This window comes from Lepisosteus oculatus, chromosome 18 (genome assembly GCF_040954835.1).
Source record: "Lepisosteus oculatus isolate fLepOcu1 chromosome 18, fLepOcu1.hap2, whole genome shotgun sequence".
NCBI lineage: Eukaryota > Metazoa > Chordata > Actinopteri > Semionotiformes > Lepisosteidae > Lepisosteus > Lepisosteus oculatus.
Window position 1 is genome coordinate 9,215,978 of NC_090713.1, and position 15,705 is coordinate 9,231,682.

The 15,705-nt window shown below is 45.2% G+C and overlaps 2 protein-coding genes across 2 annotated transcripts in view; both read right to left on the minus strand.

Annotated features, from left to right (window-relative positions):
* The window catches only part of LOC138223989 (growth arrest-specific protein 6-like), a 310,946-nt gene that overhangs the window by 137,578 nt on the left and 157,663 nt on the right, over positions 1–15,705 (minus strand). The gene's annotated exons all lie outside the window — the stretch shown is intronic.
* Positions 1–15,705, minus strand: part of LOC102696300 (protein NLRC3-like) — a 128,319-nt gene that overhangs the window by 91,729 nt on the left and 20,885 nt on the right. Inside the window, exon 2 of the mRNA XM_069180127.1 lies at positions 9,434–9,607. Coding sequence (XP_069036228.1) covers positions 9,434–9,607 — 174 coding nt within the window. The remainder of the gene's footprint in view (positions 1–9,433; positions 9,608–15,705) is intronic.

Here is a 15,705-nt window from a genome sequence, read left to right on the forward strand (position 1 = left end):
TCTATGTGGACGATATTCTGATGCGGAGTCAGACCTGGGAAGAACACATGGCCGAGGTCAGGCATGTGTTGACCCAGCTCTTCCGTGCAGGGGCCAAACTGTCCCTGGCTAAGGGACAGTGGTGTAGGACCCAAGTAGAGTACGTAGGACTATTGGTTGGAGCCCAAGGCATACAGCCACAGTCCAGCAGAGTCCAAGCTATCCAGAATATGAAGTCGCCCACTAACCTGTCTGAACTGCGCAGCTTTCTGGGAGTATGTAATTATTCCCGGCAGTTCATTGAGGATTACACTGAAATAGCAAGGCCCCTCCACAAGCTGTTGCAGAAAGACGTGCCCTTTGAGTGGGGACCTTCCCCAGAACAGGCTGTGATGGAGCTGAAGCGCAGACTCGGTAGTGTGCCGTGCTTGGCCTACCCTGACAAAAATAAGGTCTTCTACCTTGAAGCAGGGTTCTCAGAGCACTGCCTTGGGGCTGCTCTGAGTCAGGAATATGACCAAGAGCGAAGGGTGGTGGCGTATGCCAGTCGAGCCCTGAGCCCAGTGAAGCAAAAGTTCTTGGACTGTGAGAAGGCCCTGTTGTCTACGGTCTGGTCGGTAGAACACTTCCGTAGTTATGTTGGGGGACAAAAGATCATCATCGAAACCTGCCACCAACCTGTGACGTTCCTGCATAGCCAGAGACTGAAAGCGGGCAGGGTGTCAAATAGCAGGATTGTGGCATGGATGATGGCCCTACAAGGCTATGAGATAGAGGTACGTTATGCACAGAGCAAGAAAATGTACCTGGGACAGGGCCTGGCTTTGGGCCAAGTGTGTCACGGCTGTGACACTGACATGGAAGCTCCAGAAATGATTCCCGCTGCTGAGCTACCGAACAATCATCGGTACTACGATGAGAACGTGGGCCAGGGCTTACCCATGGCCTATGTTGACGGTTGCTCTTTTCGCCACGAACAGCAGGTGCTAGCAGGGGTAGGAGTAGTCTGGCAAGACAATACTCCCTGTGGGCCGACCCGCTATAAGCTAGGACCAAAGACTAGTCAGTATGCGGAAGTAGCTGGGGTGCTGATCACCCTCCAGCAGGCCCTGACAAATGGCCTTAAACAATTTGTCATCTCTAGTGACTTGAACTACGCCCGACATAGCTTCATGTCCCATCTTCCGTATTGGAAGGGTAACGGCATGAAAAATGCCCGGGGAAAGGAAGTGAAGAACAAAGAGTTGTTCCTGGCCAGTGACAAGCTCACGACCGAGGCTGGAATGATGGTTTACTGGAGGAAGGTGAAGGGACACTCCCAGGTGAAGGGACCCGACAAAGACGGGAATGATGAGGCTGACCGGCTGGCCAAATCTGGCGCCTTAGAGGGTGATCCCTGGCAGTTCCAGCAGGAATGGCTACCCCCAGAAACCGTGGCTGAGGTCAAGGCGGTCACCCGAAGCAGGGTTAGACAGGATGTCGGAGCTGACCCTCATTCTGTAGTGCTTGGGTCACAGGGTTTTAACACCGATCTTGCGGAAATGCAGAAACAGGACCCAGCAATTGGGCAAATGTATCAGCATATCGCTGACCCAGTGCGTCAACCTCTTTCGGAGCAGGTGCTGAGCCAGTCTCCGGAGCTGAAGGAGCTGGCAGAGGTAAAAGACAACCTAAAAATTATAAAGGGGTTGTTGGTTTGTGTACCAGTTGCACAAGGTGTCCCAAAGTGGGTAGTTCCCCGCTGTCATTGGGGGGTCATGATCCAACACGCTCATGACGAACCCTGTGGGGGTCACCGGGGAATCAAGGCCTCGTACGACGCTATCCAGCAGGTGGCATTCTGGTCTCACATGGGCCAAGACATCGCCGCGTATGAAAAGGGGTGTCTGATGTGTAGCCAGTTCCAACCATCACGGCCCTTGCACTGGGCACCACTCCAGAAAAAGGGCATGACATTCCCCTGGTCCAATCTACAAATTGATTGGGTGGGGCCGCTGGTGAGGTCATCCAGAGGGAACAAATATTTCCTCACTGTTACGTGTGCATTCACAAAATGGATTGAGTGCCTCCCAGCACCCAACGACACGGCAGAGACAACTGCAGTGCTGTTGGTGAACCATGTGTTCAGTCGATGGGGACCCCCCCTGACCGTGGACTCGGATCGGGGAACCCATTTCACAGCTACAGTAATGGCAACCCTGTGGAATATGCTTGGGGTCAAGGCCCAGTTGCATATCTCCTACCACCCTCAATCCTCGGGCCAGGCAGAAAGGGCAAACCGAACGGTGGTTAGTATGCTCAAAAAGTTTGTCTCCACCAGCAGTAGGGACTGGGACATTAAGCTGCCCCTGGTTCTGACGGCCATCCGAGCCACGCCCCATTGCTCTACGGAGGTCCCACCTTTTGAGATGATGACAGGTCGGAAGATGACTCTTCCCCTACACTGTCTTTATGGGGTGGAGGACCTGAGCACGACGGGGGCTGCTACGGCCCATCAGTATGTGTCAGACCTGCGAGCACATTTGCAGGCAACCTTTGCTTTTGCCCAGAACAATCTGGGAAGAAGTGCAGAGGGTAGGAAGACATACTATGACCGAAAGGCAGTTAACCAGGAACTCCAAGTAGGAGACAAGGTCCTGTACTTCCAATTTGCCAAACCCACAGGGGTGGCCCAGAAGTTCTTACCCAGTTGGACAGGACCCCACGAGATTGTCGATAACGTATCACCGGTAGCTTATCGTATTCGGATTGAAAAGGGAAGGCAATCTCTGGTCTACAAGTGGGTGCATCGCAAACACCTCCGGTTGAATCGCCCATCTCAAATGGCGCGGGAGGACACAGAATAGGGTTAAAAGTCTAAACCCGATCAAAGAGGGGGGTGCCCCTTTGTAGGTGCAGGTAGTTAGGTACTGTAGTGTAGGTCCTGCTAGGAAAATATATTCAAAAATATAGTGGAACTGTACCATGTGCCTCATCTGTGTTCCAGAATGGGAATCCTAAAACTGCCATGGCTGGTCCTGACAGTACTGTGGATCGCCTCGACACAGCCCCTTGAAGTTGTGGAACCCGGTCCTCCTACCGGCATATTCCTGCAGGACGCTCCCGGATTGTTGTTAACAAATTGCAGAACATATACTCAGCGAGTGTATGTACGGCTGGACCCACATGATGTGTTTCGGAAGCACATCAACATGAACAGTAGGGTGTCCTATCATGGTAGGCAGTGGGCTGGGGATACTGTATGGCATGCCCAGCTAGACACTATACACATGCTCCGCCAGCTGAGGAAGGCAACAGTCACCCAGGAGGAGATGACAGGCCTCAGCGGCCCAAAAGGTTCTTGGGAGGTGTGATTGCTGCGGCCTCCGCCGTGGGTTCGCTATTTTCAGCGGGTCTGTTTGCTGCTAACACTGTCACCCTGACCACCCTGAGAAGGCAGGTGTCTGGGTTACGTAAGGAAATGCCAGAAATTTATGACAGGCTGTATCAACAACAGCAGCGGCTGGAAAGCCTAGGGAAAACCTTACAGGGCACAATTTTAGCAGTAAACCTTCATGCAGCAGTGTTAAATAACACCCTCCACACCGTGGGCAGGATTGTCGACGTGTTACAGTGGGACTATGCTTATGTGCATCAGGTCAGAATGCTGATGCAGGATCTGCTTAGGGAGCTTAGTGCCACAGTAACTAGCCTAGCCATGGGACAGATTCCAACCTATTTGGTTCCACTGTCCTTAGTAGAAGAAGTACTGAAGACAACCACTTCCGAGATGGTGCAGCCATTGCAAGTACATCTTGCATACAGTCTAGGCAGTGCCATTCCCATACATGTCAACCCCGAAGCCAAGGAAATAGGTTTCCTGTTGAACCTTCCCATCGTGAGTAGCAAGGATATCTATAGACTCAAGTCTATATCGAACGTTGGCTTCTGGAGGGGGGAAATGCATGTGAAGTTGACCACCCCACCGCTCGTAGCTTACCAGGAGGATGATCCAAATTTGTACCTTGTTCCAAACCTGGAACTGTGTATATCAACCAAGGATATCCACTGGGTATGCCCAAGTAAGCCATTCCTTAGGAACACAACTCAGAGGTTGTGTGGTATCAGAAAGGGGGGTGCCACTGAAAAGTGTAAAGCCACAGTGACGAGCAAAAGTGAGGTTAACGAACCCCAGGTTGAGCAGGTGGGAAAGAAATGGCTGGTCAGCACACCACAGTTAACTGTTACAATAACCTATGACAGACATGATACAGCTACCGAAGTGCAGCTACCCAACCAAATAGTTTTTCTACAAGTTCCTGAGGGAGCTATAGTGCATCTCAACGATTTAGCACTATATCACTTGGAGTCAGAACTGTATGAAACGGAACTCGAGATTGTGGATGCTTTCAGAGGACACAGCGTTGACTTGGATGAGAGAATCCAAGAGACAGTAAGTCTTGAGGGTGTACAGGTAGTCGAATTTGTTCTCAACGACACAAACTTAAAAACTACACTGGTAGGTCCCAAGCACAGTCGTTGTGGATCCTCTGGGGCGCTAGGAACAGTAAACGTGGTCATCTTGACAGTGCTGCTGGGTAGCTGGATCATGGCTGGGGTAATGTGTTGGATGCTGTTCTCTTGTATCAAAGCCTTGCGGGGTAGTTTGAATGAGACAAAGGGAGTAATGGTTCATCACCGAAATCAGGTAACCACTCCCAAACGTCTGCCTGCTGCAGAGCTATCCGATACTGATAGTGAACTGCCGGAAGTTTAAGGTCTAGGGCTAATGATGATGCCCAATGCCTCATTTCTAGGTGCCTTATAACTGAGAGCAGGTATACGCAATATTCTTTCCAACACTATTTCCTGTTTCTCGAGAGGTAATGTGAATATTGGGTGGTAGAATCCACCGTGGTACAACAGACATCACTTAACTCTGTTTTTGTTTTGAAGGCAACAACGCCTCAGGACCTCGTGACCTTCAAAAAGGGGGGATATGTAGCGGCAATGCTTGTTAATAAGACAGAATTAAGCGTTGGTATGCTCCTGAAGGAGGCCCCATCTCACCCTCCATCTCTGTGGTGCAGCCACAGAGAAAGAATTCATGCAGGCTGATTTAAGATGTTTTCTTTTGATAAGAAACAAGCTCCCAGACGGGGATGCAATTAGCTAAGCCTGGCTATCATGATCAATGGTCATCCATTGGCGCCTATCAGTCTAGGGAGTGCCGAATGGACATCTGGACTGCATTCCTAAGTGTCAAGAGTAAGTGACTTATATCTCACCTTGACCAACCAATCAGAGACTGGCAGGGCATGGTAATACCACGTGGGTCTCCAATGCCCGCGAAACTCTCAACCAATCAGCACACATCTGGGTCTTGATCAAAAAGGGAGCGCAAGCTCAGTTCAGAGCTCTCCTTGGCCATTTTAGCGCATCCTCAGAGACAATCACGTGACAACTGCTGTTGTCTGCAAAAGGACTTGGACTTTGTTCTAAGCGCGAGGCCGAGGATCCCGTACGTACTCAGAATTCTACCAACGTGAATGCTCCGCTTGATCAACGGCAGCCTACAGTTGGACCCTCGTCGACAACCTGAATAGCTTATTCAGAAGCAGCGCTGGACCGGGAATGAACCAGCTTCTTCCCAGGCAAAAGAGTGACTTGTGAGGACTCGCGGTCACACTCTGTGCATAGAGACTTTCTACTAGCCAGCCGGACTGCTGGTAGATCCCCTCGGAGCAACGACTGCCCTGCGCGCCGCAGTCAGATTCCTCCGCCCGTCCTACTCCGAGCCGCACCTCGACTGGTTGGCCGGTAGCCAGAGGACGCCGACACAACGCCCATTGAACAACCGCTGGAACAGAGGCTGCAACAGAGCCTGTCAGCTGGTTTGGTGTTCGTGCCGGGAAATTCCAAATCCAAACACAGTGGATAAGTAAACCCCATGTTCTACATTGCGTCTCGAGAATTCAATTGTACCTCAACACAAGTTGTTATCAATTTAATTCATGAGTAATGTATTTACTTCCGAGTTTAGAGTAACAGTGGGTAATAACACTGATTAGCGATTTGGTAACCGAAGGATATATATTGACATATATTCTCTGTTGTGTATCTCTTTGTGTTTGCATCTCTTCGAGATTATATACCTTGTATATTGATAACCCTCACAGTAAGGTCTGCCGCTCGTATCCAGGCAGACTAGTATATGTTTGGTGCACAGTTTATATTAATAAATGTATCTCGTGTATTGAACCCGTGTGTGTGCGTTGTTAGTTGTTCTGACGATTGATTTTCTAAAAGCCCCAACGAACAACCTCGTGATTACTGCTACAATTAATAATTGTCTCAGTAAACCCATCAAACCACTACACTTCTCACTCCCTTACGAACTCTGAGTTCACGTTGAACTCTGAATTCCACTGTATAATGATGCTGCTCAATGGAAAGTTGTTTACATATGTATGTGACGATGTTTGTCTGTCTTCTGTTTTATTTAAATTTGTACTGTATATGTTGTATGTATGTCTCATCTGTGTTCTTTCCTGTACCAAAAGCAAATTCCATTCAATTCTGTTGTGTGGCACTATAGAATAAAGAAAGAAAGAAGAAAAAAAGCATTATGTTTTAAGTGAGATGAATAGCTCAGGTTTTGTGCTGAGCTGTCATTCAGGTTATTGAAGCTTTATAAACTGAGCTGCACAGAAGTAAGACTGTAGACCCAGGGCCCCGGTGTGATATCTCGTGAGCAGGGCAGGCAGTAGGAAGTGAAACTAGAGACTTGATCAAAAAGGCAGAGGTTGAGCTGAGAGGAACTGATTAAAGCACCAGGGAGAGTCTGGAGGAGAGTCATTTAACATGTAGGGTTCAAAGCTCAGGGATCAGTCCAAGACGTGGTCAAACAGGCAACGTCAAAGCACAGAGAGAGGAGAAAATGCTGGAGAAAGCTGAGAAGAAGTAAATGAGACTCTGAGATGAGAGATTAACAAATTGATACATTTTGCATACTGAACTTTCTTCCAAAGCTACATCCTTTCAGATGTACAGTATGTACAATATCAGAAAACAGAGGAAGAATACTTAAGAGTTAAAAGTAAGATTCGAATGAGAAAAGGAGTTTGGCACCTCCATAGCAATTGAAGAATCTAAAACAATTCAAATCTGCATAAATCCACCAATTCACATTCATGGAGAGAATGTGAGTAAGAAATTAATATTCAGTATTGGAAGAAAAAAAAGTGCTGGAAGAATGGCTGGTAACACCTGGCATATCCTAAACATTTTTTGGTATGAAAATAAACTGGGGAAATATTGTGAAAAACAAATATAAAAAATTCCTTGTTAGGAGTCCTTTTTCTTCTGGCACAAACACCAGATGAGCTACCTTCAGAGGCAGAAAGATATTTGTTTAGAACTGTCAGAACTGCAGCCATGAAATAAATCACTAGAAACTGGTTAAAGCTGGACAGACCTTGTGTTCTAATGAAGAAGGATTCTATGAATGAAATCTCATGGAGAATATTACCCACAGAATTCTAAAACAAAAACAATATATATACAGTGCCTTGCGAAAGTATTCGGCCCCCTTGAACTTTTCAACCTTTTGCCACATTTCAGGCTTCAAACATAAAGATATAAATTTTTTATTTTATGTGAAGAATCACCAACAAGTGGGACACGATTGTGAAGTGGAACGAAATCTATTGGATTTTTGAAACTTTTTTAACTAATAAAAAAATGAAAAGTGGGGCGTGCAAAATTATTCGGCCCCCTTGCGTTAATACTTTGTAGAGCCACCTTTTGCTGCGATTACAGCTGCAAGTCGCTTGGGGTATGTCTCTATCAGTTTTGCACATCTGTGTTCTCTTTTGCACAGAGACTGAAATTCTTGCCCATTCTTCCTTGCTTAACAGCTCGAGCTCAGTGAGGTTGGATGGAGAGCGTTTGTGAACAGCAGTTTTCAGCTCTTTCCACAGATTCTCGATTGGATTCAGGTCTGGACTTTGACTTGGCCATTCAAACACCTGGATACGTTTATTTGTGAACCATTCCTTTGTAGATTTTGCTGTATGTTTGGGATCATTGTCTTGTTGGAAGATAAATCTCCGTCCCAGTTTCAGGTCTTTTGCAGACTCCAACGGGTTTTCATCCAGAATGGTCCTGTATTTGGCTGCATCCATCTTCCCCTCAATTTTAACCATCTTCCCTGTCCCTGCTGAAGAAAAGCAGGCCCAAACCATGATGCTGCCACCACCATGTTTGACAGTGGGGATGGTGTGTTGAGGGTGATGAGCTGTGTTGCTTTTACGCCAAACATATCGTTTTGCATTGTGGCCAAAAAGTTCGATTTTGGTTTCATCTGACCAGAGCACCTTCTTCCACATGTTTGGGGTGTCTCCCAGGTGGCTTGTGGCAAACTTTAGACGAGACTTTTTATGGATATCTTTGAGAAATGGCTTTCTTCTTGCCACTCTTCCATAAAGGCCAGATTTGTGCAGTGTAAGACTGATTGTTGTCCTATGGACAGACTCTCCCACCTCAGCTGTAGTTCTCTGCAGTTCATCCAGAGTGATCATGGGCCTCTTGGCTGCATCTCTGATCAGTCTTTTCCTTGTCTGAGCTGAAAGTTTAGAGGGACGGCCAGGTCTTGGTAGATTTGCAGTGGTCTGATACTCCTTCCATTTCAAGATGATCGCTTGCACAGTGCTCCTTGGGATGTTTGAAGCTTGGGAAATCTTTTTGTATCCAAATCCGGCTTTAAACTTCTCTACAACAGTATTACGGACCTGCCTGGTGTGTTCCTTGGTCTTCATGATGCTCTCTGCGCTTTCAACAGAACCTTGAGACTATCACAGAGCAGGTGCATTTATACAGAGACTTGATTACACACAGGTGGATTCTATTTATCACCATCAGTCATTTAGGACAACATTGGATCATTCAGAGATCCTCGCTGAACTTCTGGAGTGAGTTTGCTGCACTGAAAGTAAAGGGGCCGAATAATTTTGCACGCCCCACTTTTCATTTTTTTATTAGTTAAAAAAGTTTCAAAAATCCAATAGATTTCGTTCCACTTCACAATTGTGTCCCACTTGTTGGTGATTCTTCACATAAAATAAAAAATTTATATCTTTATGTTTGAAGCCTGAAATGTGGCAAAAGGTTGAAAAGTTCAAGGGGGCCGAATACTTTCGCAAGGCACTGTATGTGTGTGTGTAAAAAAGATGGGCAAAATAGGAAAGATTGCATATTGAATCTCTCAGTAATGAGATATTAATAAATAACAATAGTCACAAACAAGAACTTGTATAAAATTGCCTTGCAGTTTTTTGTCTTTGAATATGCCCGGCTTCTTTTTTATTTTTGTAATTCTTAGGTGTGGATGCATGTGAAAAAGTCAATATTCTGTGTCTGAGCATACCTAAATAAAACGATATAAAATACAAAGAAATCACCAGTGTTCACTTACCCCAGTGTTGTTAATTTGCAGTTGGGATCCCTCAGAGCTGCAAACAGCAGTTTCACTCCTGAATCCCCCAGTTTATTGTCACTCAGATCCAGCTCTCTCAGACTGGAGTGTTGAGACTGAAGAGCAGAGGCCAGATCTTCACAACATCTCTCTGTTAGTTCACATCTCCACATCCTGCAGACAAAAAGACAGGAGCACAGCTGAACATCTGCACAGCTCATCCACATCTTTCTTTCCACGTCTCCACTACAACACCCAGCTCAGCAGTAGTATACAACATCATGTCATTATCCTTCTCAGAGTGTCCATGGATGAGGATGTTGAAGATAACTACTGCTTCAAAATTTAGGTTTCAGAATGAAGAATAAAGATGAGAAGAAACTGTCAGGAAGGGAGACAGTGGGAAACAGGGAGACACATGGAGATACAATGAAAAGGGAACCAGCAGAAAGTGCACTGTGTACAATTCTCTTCTTATTGACATAACTCACCCTGAACACAACAGCAGGGCTGCTGAAGGCCACACTAAGGTTAGAGAAGAGACTCAACATGGGAGTCAGGAGGGAGCAGGTGATATACCAGTGAAAGTGTGCCTGTTTCTCAGCACTGAAGTGTAACTATAACCAGAGGTATAACATTAAATTCATACATTATATAATAAATGGGATGACCTAGGTTCTTAATGTGACCGATGTTGTGTCCCACTTCAGTCAATTGCACAAAAAATGAAGCTTTTAATTTGGCAGTGTCTCCATCCAAAACAGCCATCAATTTGTGACTATATTAGACTTTTAAGGAATTTCAACCGTAATTCTACCGGTGATCACAAGATGACTTCACAAGGCTTGTGTGCCCAATGAGCAAATATCCTATTTGCTTTCTGTAATTTAAAATTGAAAAACACATATAGACCACCCTGCATTGTGAAATTTCTCAAACACAACAACATATATAAATAACCGTGCGAGAAACTAAAAAAAATAACATTCACTATAAAGGAATGTACGGAGTCTCTTAAACCCAAATAAATCATTGGCACGCTGGTTAAAAGGCGAGACGATATATTCCTCAAATTTAGTAATTTCACAAACTTTTTTTAAAAATATGTGTTTTAATACTGGATGGTAAAAGTAATGTCAGAAAAAACAGGTTTGTCAGCGATAAAACAGTAAAATAGATTTGAGTCCTGACAACAATAAATCAGACAGTCCGGTGAGAATAATCTGTATCCTGTGTCCGCTGTTCTCAGCTGTAAATCTTCAGGTTTACTCGGAGCCTCTGATGATCGAGAAACTTGCTGCCTCTTCACTGCACTCTGCAGATCCCGAGTGTTTTCTTTGAGAATGAATGTGGATGCCTTGCACATTGTCTCCAGACATTTTTCCAATCCCAATCCAGTCCCTTCTGTTTCTCTCTTTTCCCAATAATCTCTCTACTTTTCCTCCAGTCAATGAAATTTAAACTCACCCCTCCGCGCAGACTAGCCGATCTGTATACTCCGGATCTCTCCACAGTGCTTTTTTTTCTCTCAGGACATGTAGCCTCAGACCCCCTCCAGTTCAATGAGCACAGTATATGTTTATTTAACCTGGTTGAATTACAATATATAGGGCAGTGCGGTGACTCTGTGCCAGTGGCTGGAAGGTTGCTGGTTCGTATCCCGTGGCTAGCAGAGGAATCCTACTCTGTTGGGCCCCTGAGCAGGCCCTTAACCCCAGCTGCTCCAGGGGTGTCCTATAAATGGCTGACCGTGTGCTCTGACCCCAAGCTTCTCTCCCTGTCTGTGTGTCTCATGGAGAGCAAGTTGGGGTATGCGAAAAGACAAATTCCTAATTCAAGAAATTGTATATGGCCAATAAAATGATCTTATCTTAATATAACTTGCATTTCACCTAAACATATTGACATTAACATTATATTCACAAACTGTACTAAACAACAAAAAATACATATTAAAACTACATAAATTCACACAGAGCTACAGAAGGGACAGACAGAGTCTGCTGGATCTAAAACTTGATAACTTGATAACTTGATAACAATGGTAGCGCACAAGACTCCCCACTGTGGGCTGTCAGCTTTTTTAGTGAGGTGGGACAATGCAGGGGGTTTGGGATTGCGGGGTCCACTGGCTTACTGTCCTATATCTATGAAGGAGACAGAGTGCCGGTGTGGAATCAAGACGTGGGTGAGGTATTCTTTTAAATATTTTAAGAGTGAGCGATATCGTGGAGAGACTAACATAAATTGTTCTCTAGCTAGAGAGAGAGAAAAGTTATGGAATGTTCGGCGCTGTTCTATGACGAACGATTTAGTCAGTCACATGAGCATTTAGTCTAGGCAGGCTCAATTAGATACAGTACATCACTGGCTGATATAATCAATCAACATGGTGCCGGAGAGTGGGTACGTGTTGCTCCTCATCTTTATGTCTTCATCTGTTTCGTATTGTGGGCTTTTTGTATCCAGTGTATCTTTTCAGCAATTATTTATGACTGACAAGTGCTTGTGGACACTGGATTGAGAATCGCTGATTTAAACACAGATATTTCCTATCTTGGGTGCCTCTGCGAACGGACCCCCCAGCTGACTCAGAGCAGAGCAGGCGAACGCGAAGGACGCGGAGCGGGGAGGACTTCAAGCGAGAGTGAAGCGCCACGGCTACCGGACCCCACTCCTGAGTGTCCTCCTGGCCAACGTGCAGTCCGTGGAGAACAAGATGGACGAGTTAAGACATCAGAAGGATTGTTGTATTCTCTGTCTCGCCGAGACCTGGCTGACCCCCAATACACCTGACTCAGCCGTTCAGCTTGACAGATTCTTCACCTATCGCATGGATCGCTCTGGTTCGGCTGGTAGTGTATGTCTAATGATAGTCAACTCTTGGTGTGCAGATGTGAACATTTTGAAACAGTTTTGCTCTCAGGAAGGCTGGAAGTATCGCTAAGGATACCAGTCATCCTCGTTTCTCACTTTTCTCCCCCTTCCCTCTGGTAAGTGTTATAGGAGCATAAAGGCAAGTACGTCCAGATTCAGAGACAGTTTCTTCCCACAAACTGTCAGATTACTGAACGCTACCCCTACCACTGGCTCACACCGATTGATTTTCTAAGATGTATGTTATTTAACTTGTTGTTGCTGCCACTGTTCTGTGTTTGTTTTTGGTGTTAATGTGTTTGTAGTGGAGCATACATGTTATGAAAGTTAGAGGGATGTAATTGCTGGTATTTGGGGCCCTCTAGTGTTGATCAATGTTAGCGCATTGATATGTATCCGCTGTGTCACAGAGAGAAATCTGTACAGGCTTTCCTAGGCAGGCTGTATCCCCATTCAAGTTTCCACTGAGTGTCAGGGAGAGATGACAGATGAGATCAGTGCACAGCCCGTACAGAGCTTTCCCCTCAGCCGTGACCAGAGATCGTTCCTCTAAAGTACGAGATTATAGGAATGTTTGTATCTGTTTAACTTACATTTGGGAACCCTAAAACATTTGCCAGAAGGAAGAGGTTCATATTCAGAATTGAGGATATGGGAAGGATCTGATATAATTTTTTCTGCCTGTTTGATTATGGATTTTTCAAAGATTGTCTGCAGGGAGGGATGTTGTTTCACTCCCATGACTTCAAAGCTGTTTGGATGAGGCGGGAAATTTGCGATTTAAAATGAACTGATAGATTACCAAACCACACTGTTATACCATTTCTGATAATGCTCTCGATTACAGCATGGTAAAAGAGCAGCATTACTTCCTGTCCAACCCCAAACACTCTTAGTCTTCGCAAGAAATATAAGTGCTGCTTAACTTTGGAGCAAAAACTCTCTACATGAGTAGTCCAGCACAGGTTACTGTCTATGTGTACACCTAAGTACTTATATGAATCAACCTGAGTGATAAGTTCTTTGTGGATTACTACATCTGGGTGATGACCAACTGCTCTGGGATCAAAATCTGTTTCTTTTGTTTTTTTAACATTCAGAATTAGACAATTGTTGTCACAGCATTGCACAAACCTATGGGTTTCTGACCTATACAGATGAGCTGCTTCCTCTGCGCATTGAGCCAAGCACAGCTGTATCATCTGAGAATTTGAAGATGAAGTTGCTTTGACTACTGATTGCACAATCATTCGTATAAAGTATGACCAGAACTGGAGAGCTCACACCGACCTGAGGGTCACCTGTGCTAATGGATCTTGATTCTGAAAGAAAGAGTTTTATTGACCTACTGACGTATGGTTTTTTAAAAATGAGTGTATGGTTTTTTAAAAATGAGTGATACCATCTTATAATGTAATGGTTAACGGACATTTGCTTCAACTTGCTTATCAATAGATTGGGATGCAGCGTATTAAATGCAGAGCTAAAGTCCATAAACAGCATCCGAGTATAAGCATTGGGGTCCTCTAGGTGTTTAAGAAACAGATGCATAATGCTGTTGATTGCATCATCGGTGCCCCACCTGTATTTAAATGCAAACTCATATGGATCCAGTACAGTGTTCACCTCTGAGCACAGCATGGATACCATAATCCTCTCAAACCATTTCATAACAACAGACATCAGTGCTACCGGCCTGTAGTCATTATTATCTGAGGGACAGGGCTTTTTGGGTATTGGCACCATCATTGCTTTTTTCCACAGCGCTGGAACAAAGTGAGAGTCAGCAGACTTCTGAAAGACGGGGCACCATCCTGGTGTTAATTCCTCTGCGCAATTTTTTAAAAGAGAGGCAGAGATGCCATTGCGGCCTGTTGCCTTTTTCGCACATATGTGCTTGAAACATTGTGTGGTCATCTGTGGAATTATTACAAGCCTACCAGCACTACTGTCTGCTGTAATAGTATCTAATATACTATCACCTGCAACAGAGAAGTCCTCTGTCTCAAACCTCAGATAAGTCAGTCAGATCATTTGCTTTAGCCAACTCATCCGTTGTATCGACGCTCTTCTTTGAAGATTTCATGTTTGTGACTGTTTTCATTGTTTACCACAGGCTCCTGTTTTCAATGTTTCAAAGTCACTCTCCATTGTCTCCTTGTGTTGTTTCCTTGCATTCCTGAGTTTTAGTTTAAGCTCTTCTTGCAGTAATTTCAGTTGCACTTGATCCTGGTTTTTAAAATTGAGTCTTTTACAGTTGATGCAGTCTATCACATCCTTAGTTATATATGGTTTATTATTTGGGTACACTGTTCTGCTTTTCAAGAGGCAGCAAGAGGGGTGACCCTACATTAACAGCATCCCCCGAGATGTAGCGCAGACAGAATCTGACATGAATATCTGCCTGTACACTGCAGGGAATACAGTCCCAAAGTAACTCACATCCAGTCCACACAGTTCCAGCAGCCCAGGTCCATGTCCAGCAGGTGGTGTAGCTGGGTGACACTGGCTCAGACCAGTCTGCAGGTGAAGAATAAGAAGTGGTCCAGTTCTGTCTCCATTCTAGTATTGTGGATGATGGGTTGTTTAAGAGGGAACATACAGTGGAGCAGTGGTTAACATAGCTGTATCGCAGTACTGGAGTCCTGGGTTCAGTTCAAGACCTGGGGAGCTGTCTATGTGGAGTTTGTATGTTCTCTCCATGTTCACACTGGTTTCCTCTGTTGACCCTCTGGTGGACTGACAACCAGTCCAGGCTCCTGTGTTGAGCCCATTGCTTGGTAGGATAGAAACCGTGACAGACTGGGCATCTCCTCCTCTCTCCAAACATACAGACAGCACCACTCCTCCAGCAGACTGAGGAGAAAATGAGGCAGTGGGGACAGGTCAACCCCACAGGTGTCCAGTAGAAAGAGGACCAGGGCGAGTTTGAGGTCTCCTGCTCTACTCAGCAGGACACAAGGCTGGGCCATGAGCAGATGATGACAACAGTTGAAAGTCCTCTAGTGATTTTCACAGTGCCCTGACGTCTTGCTCTCCCCCAGCCATGACCATGATGTCATCAGTGTACTCTGAGTCTGGGATAGTAAGTTTAGGGCAGCCCAGGATGAACAGACTCTTGCTGACCCACTGCAGCTGATATAGAAGAGGCTCAAAGGCAAAGTAGTGGAGTATCTCCAAAAGTGAGAGTATATCAGTGTATTTTTAGAACCAATCTCCAGCAGTGATCTCTGGATATAAAAGGTACTGTAAGGCCACTAGCTTAACTAATTTCTTTGTTTTTTTTTCTTTTGTCCTGTATATTTATGTCTGTTGAGAGGACACAGTAAGACATAATAAATCTAAGGATTCTACTGTATACTGTATACTTCTACTATATAATTACTTTTTTTAAT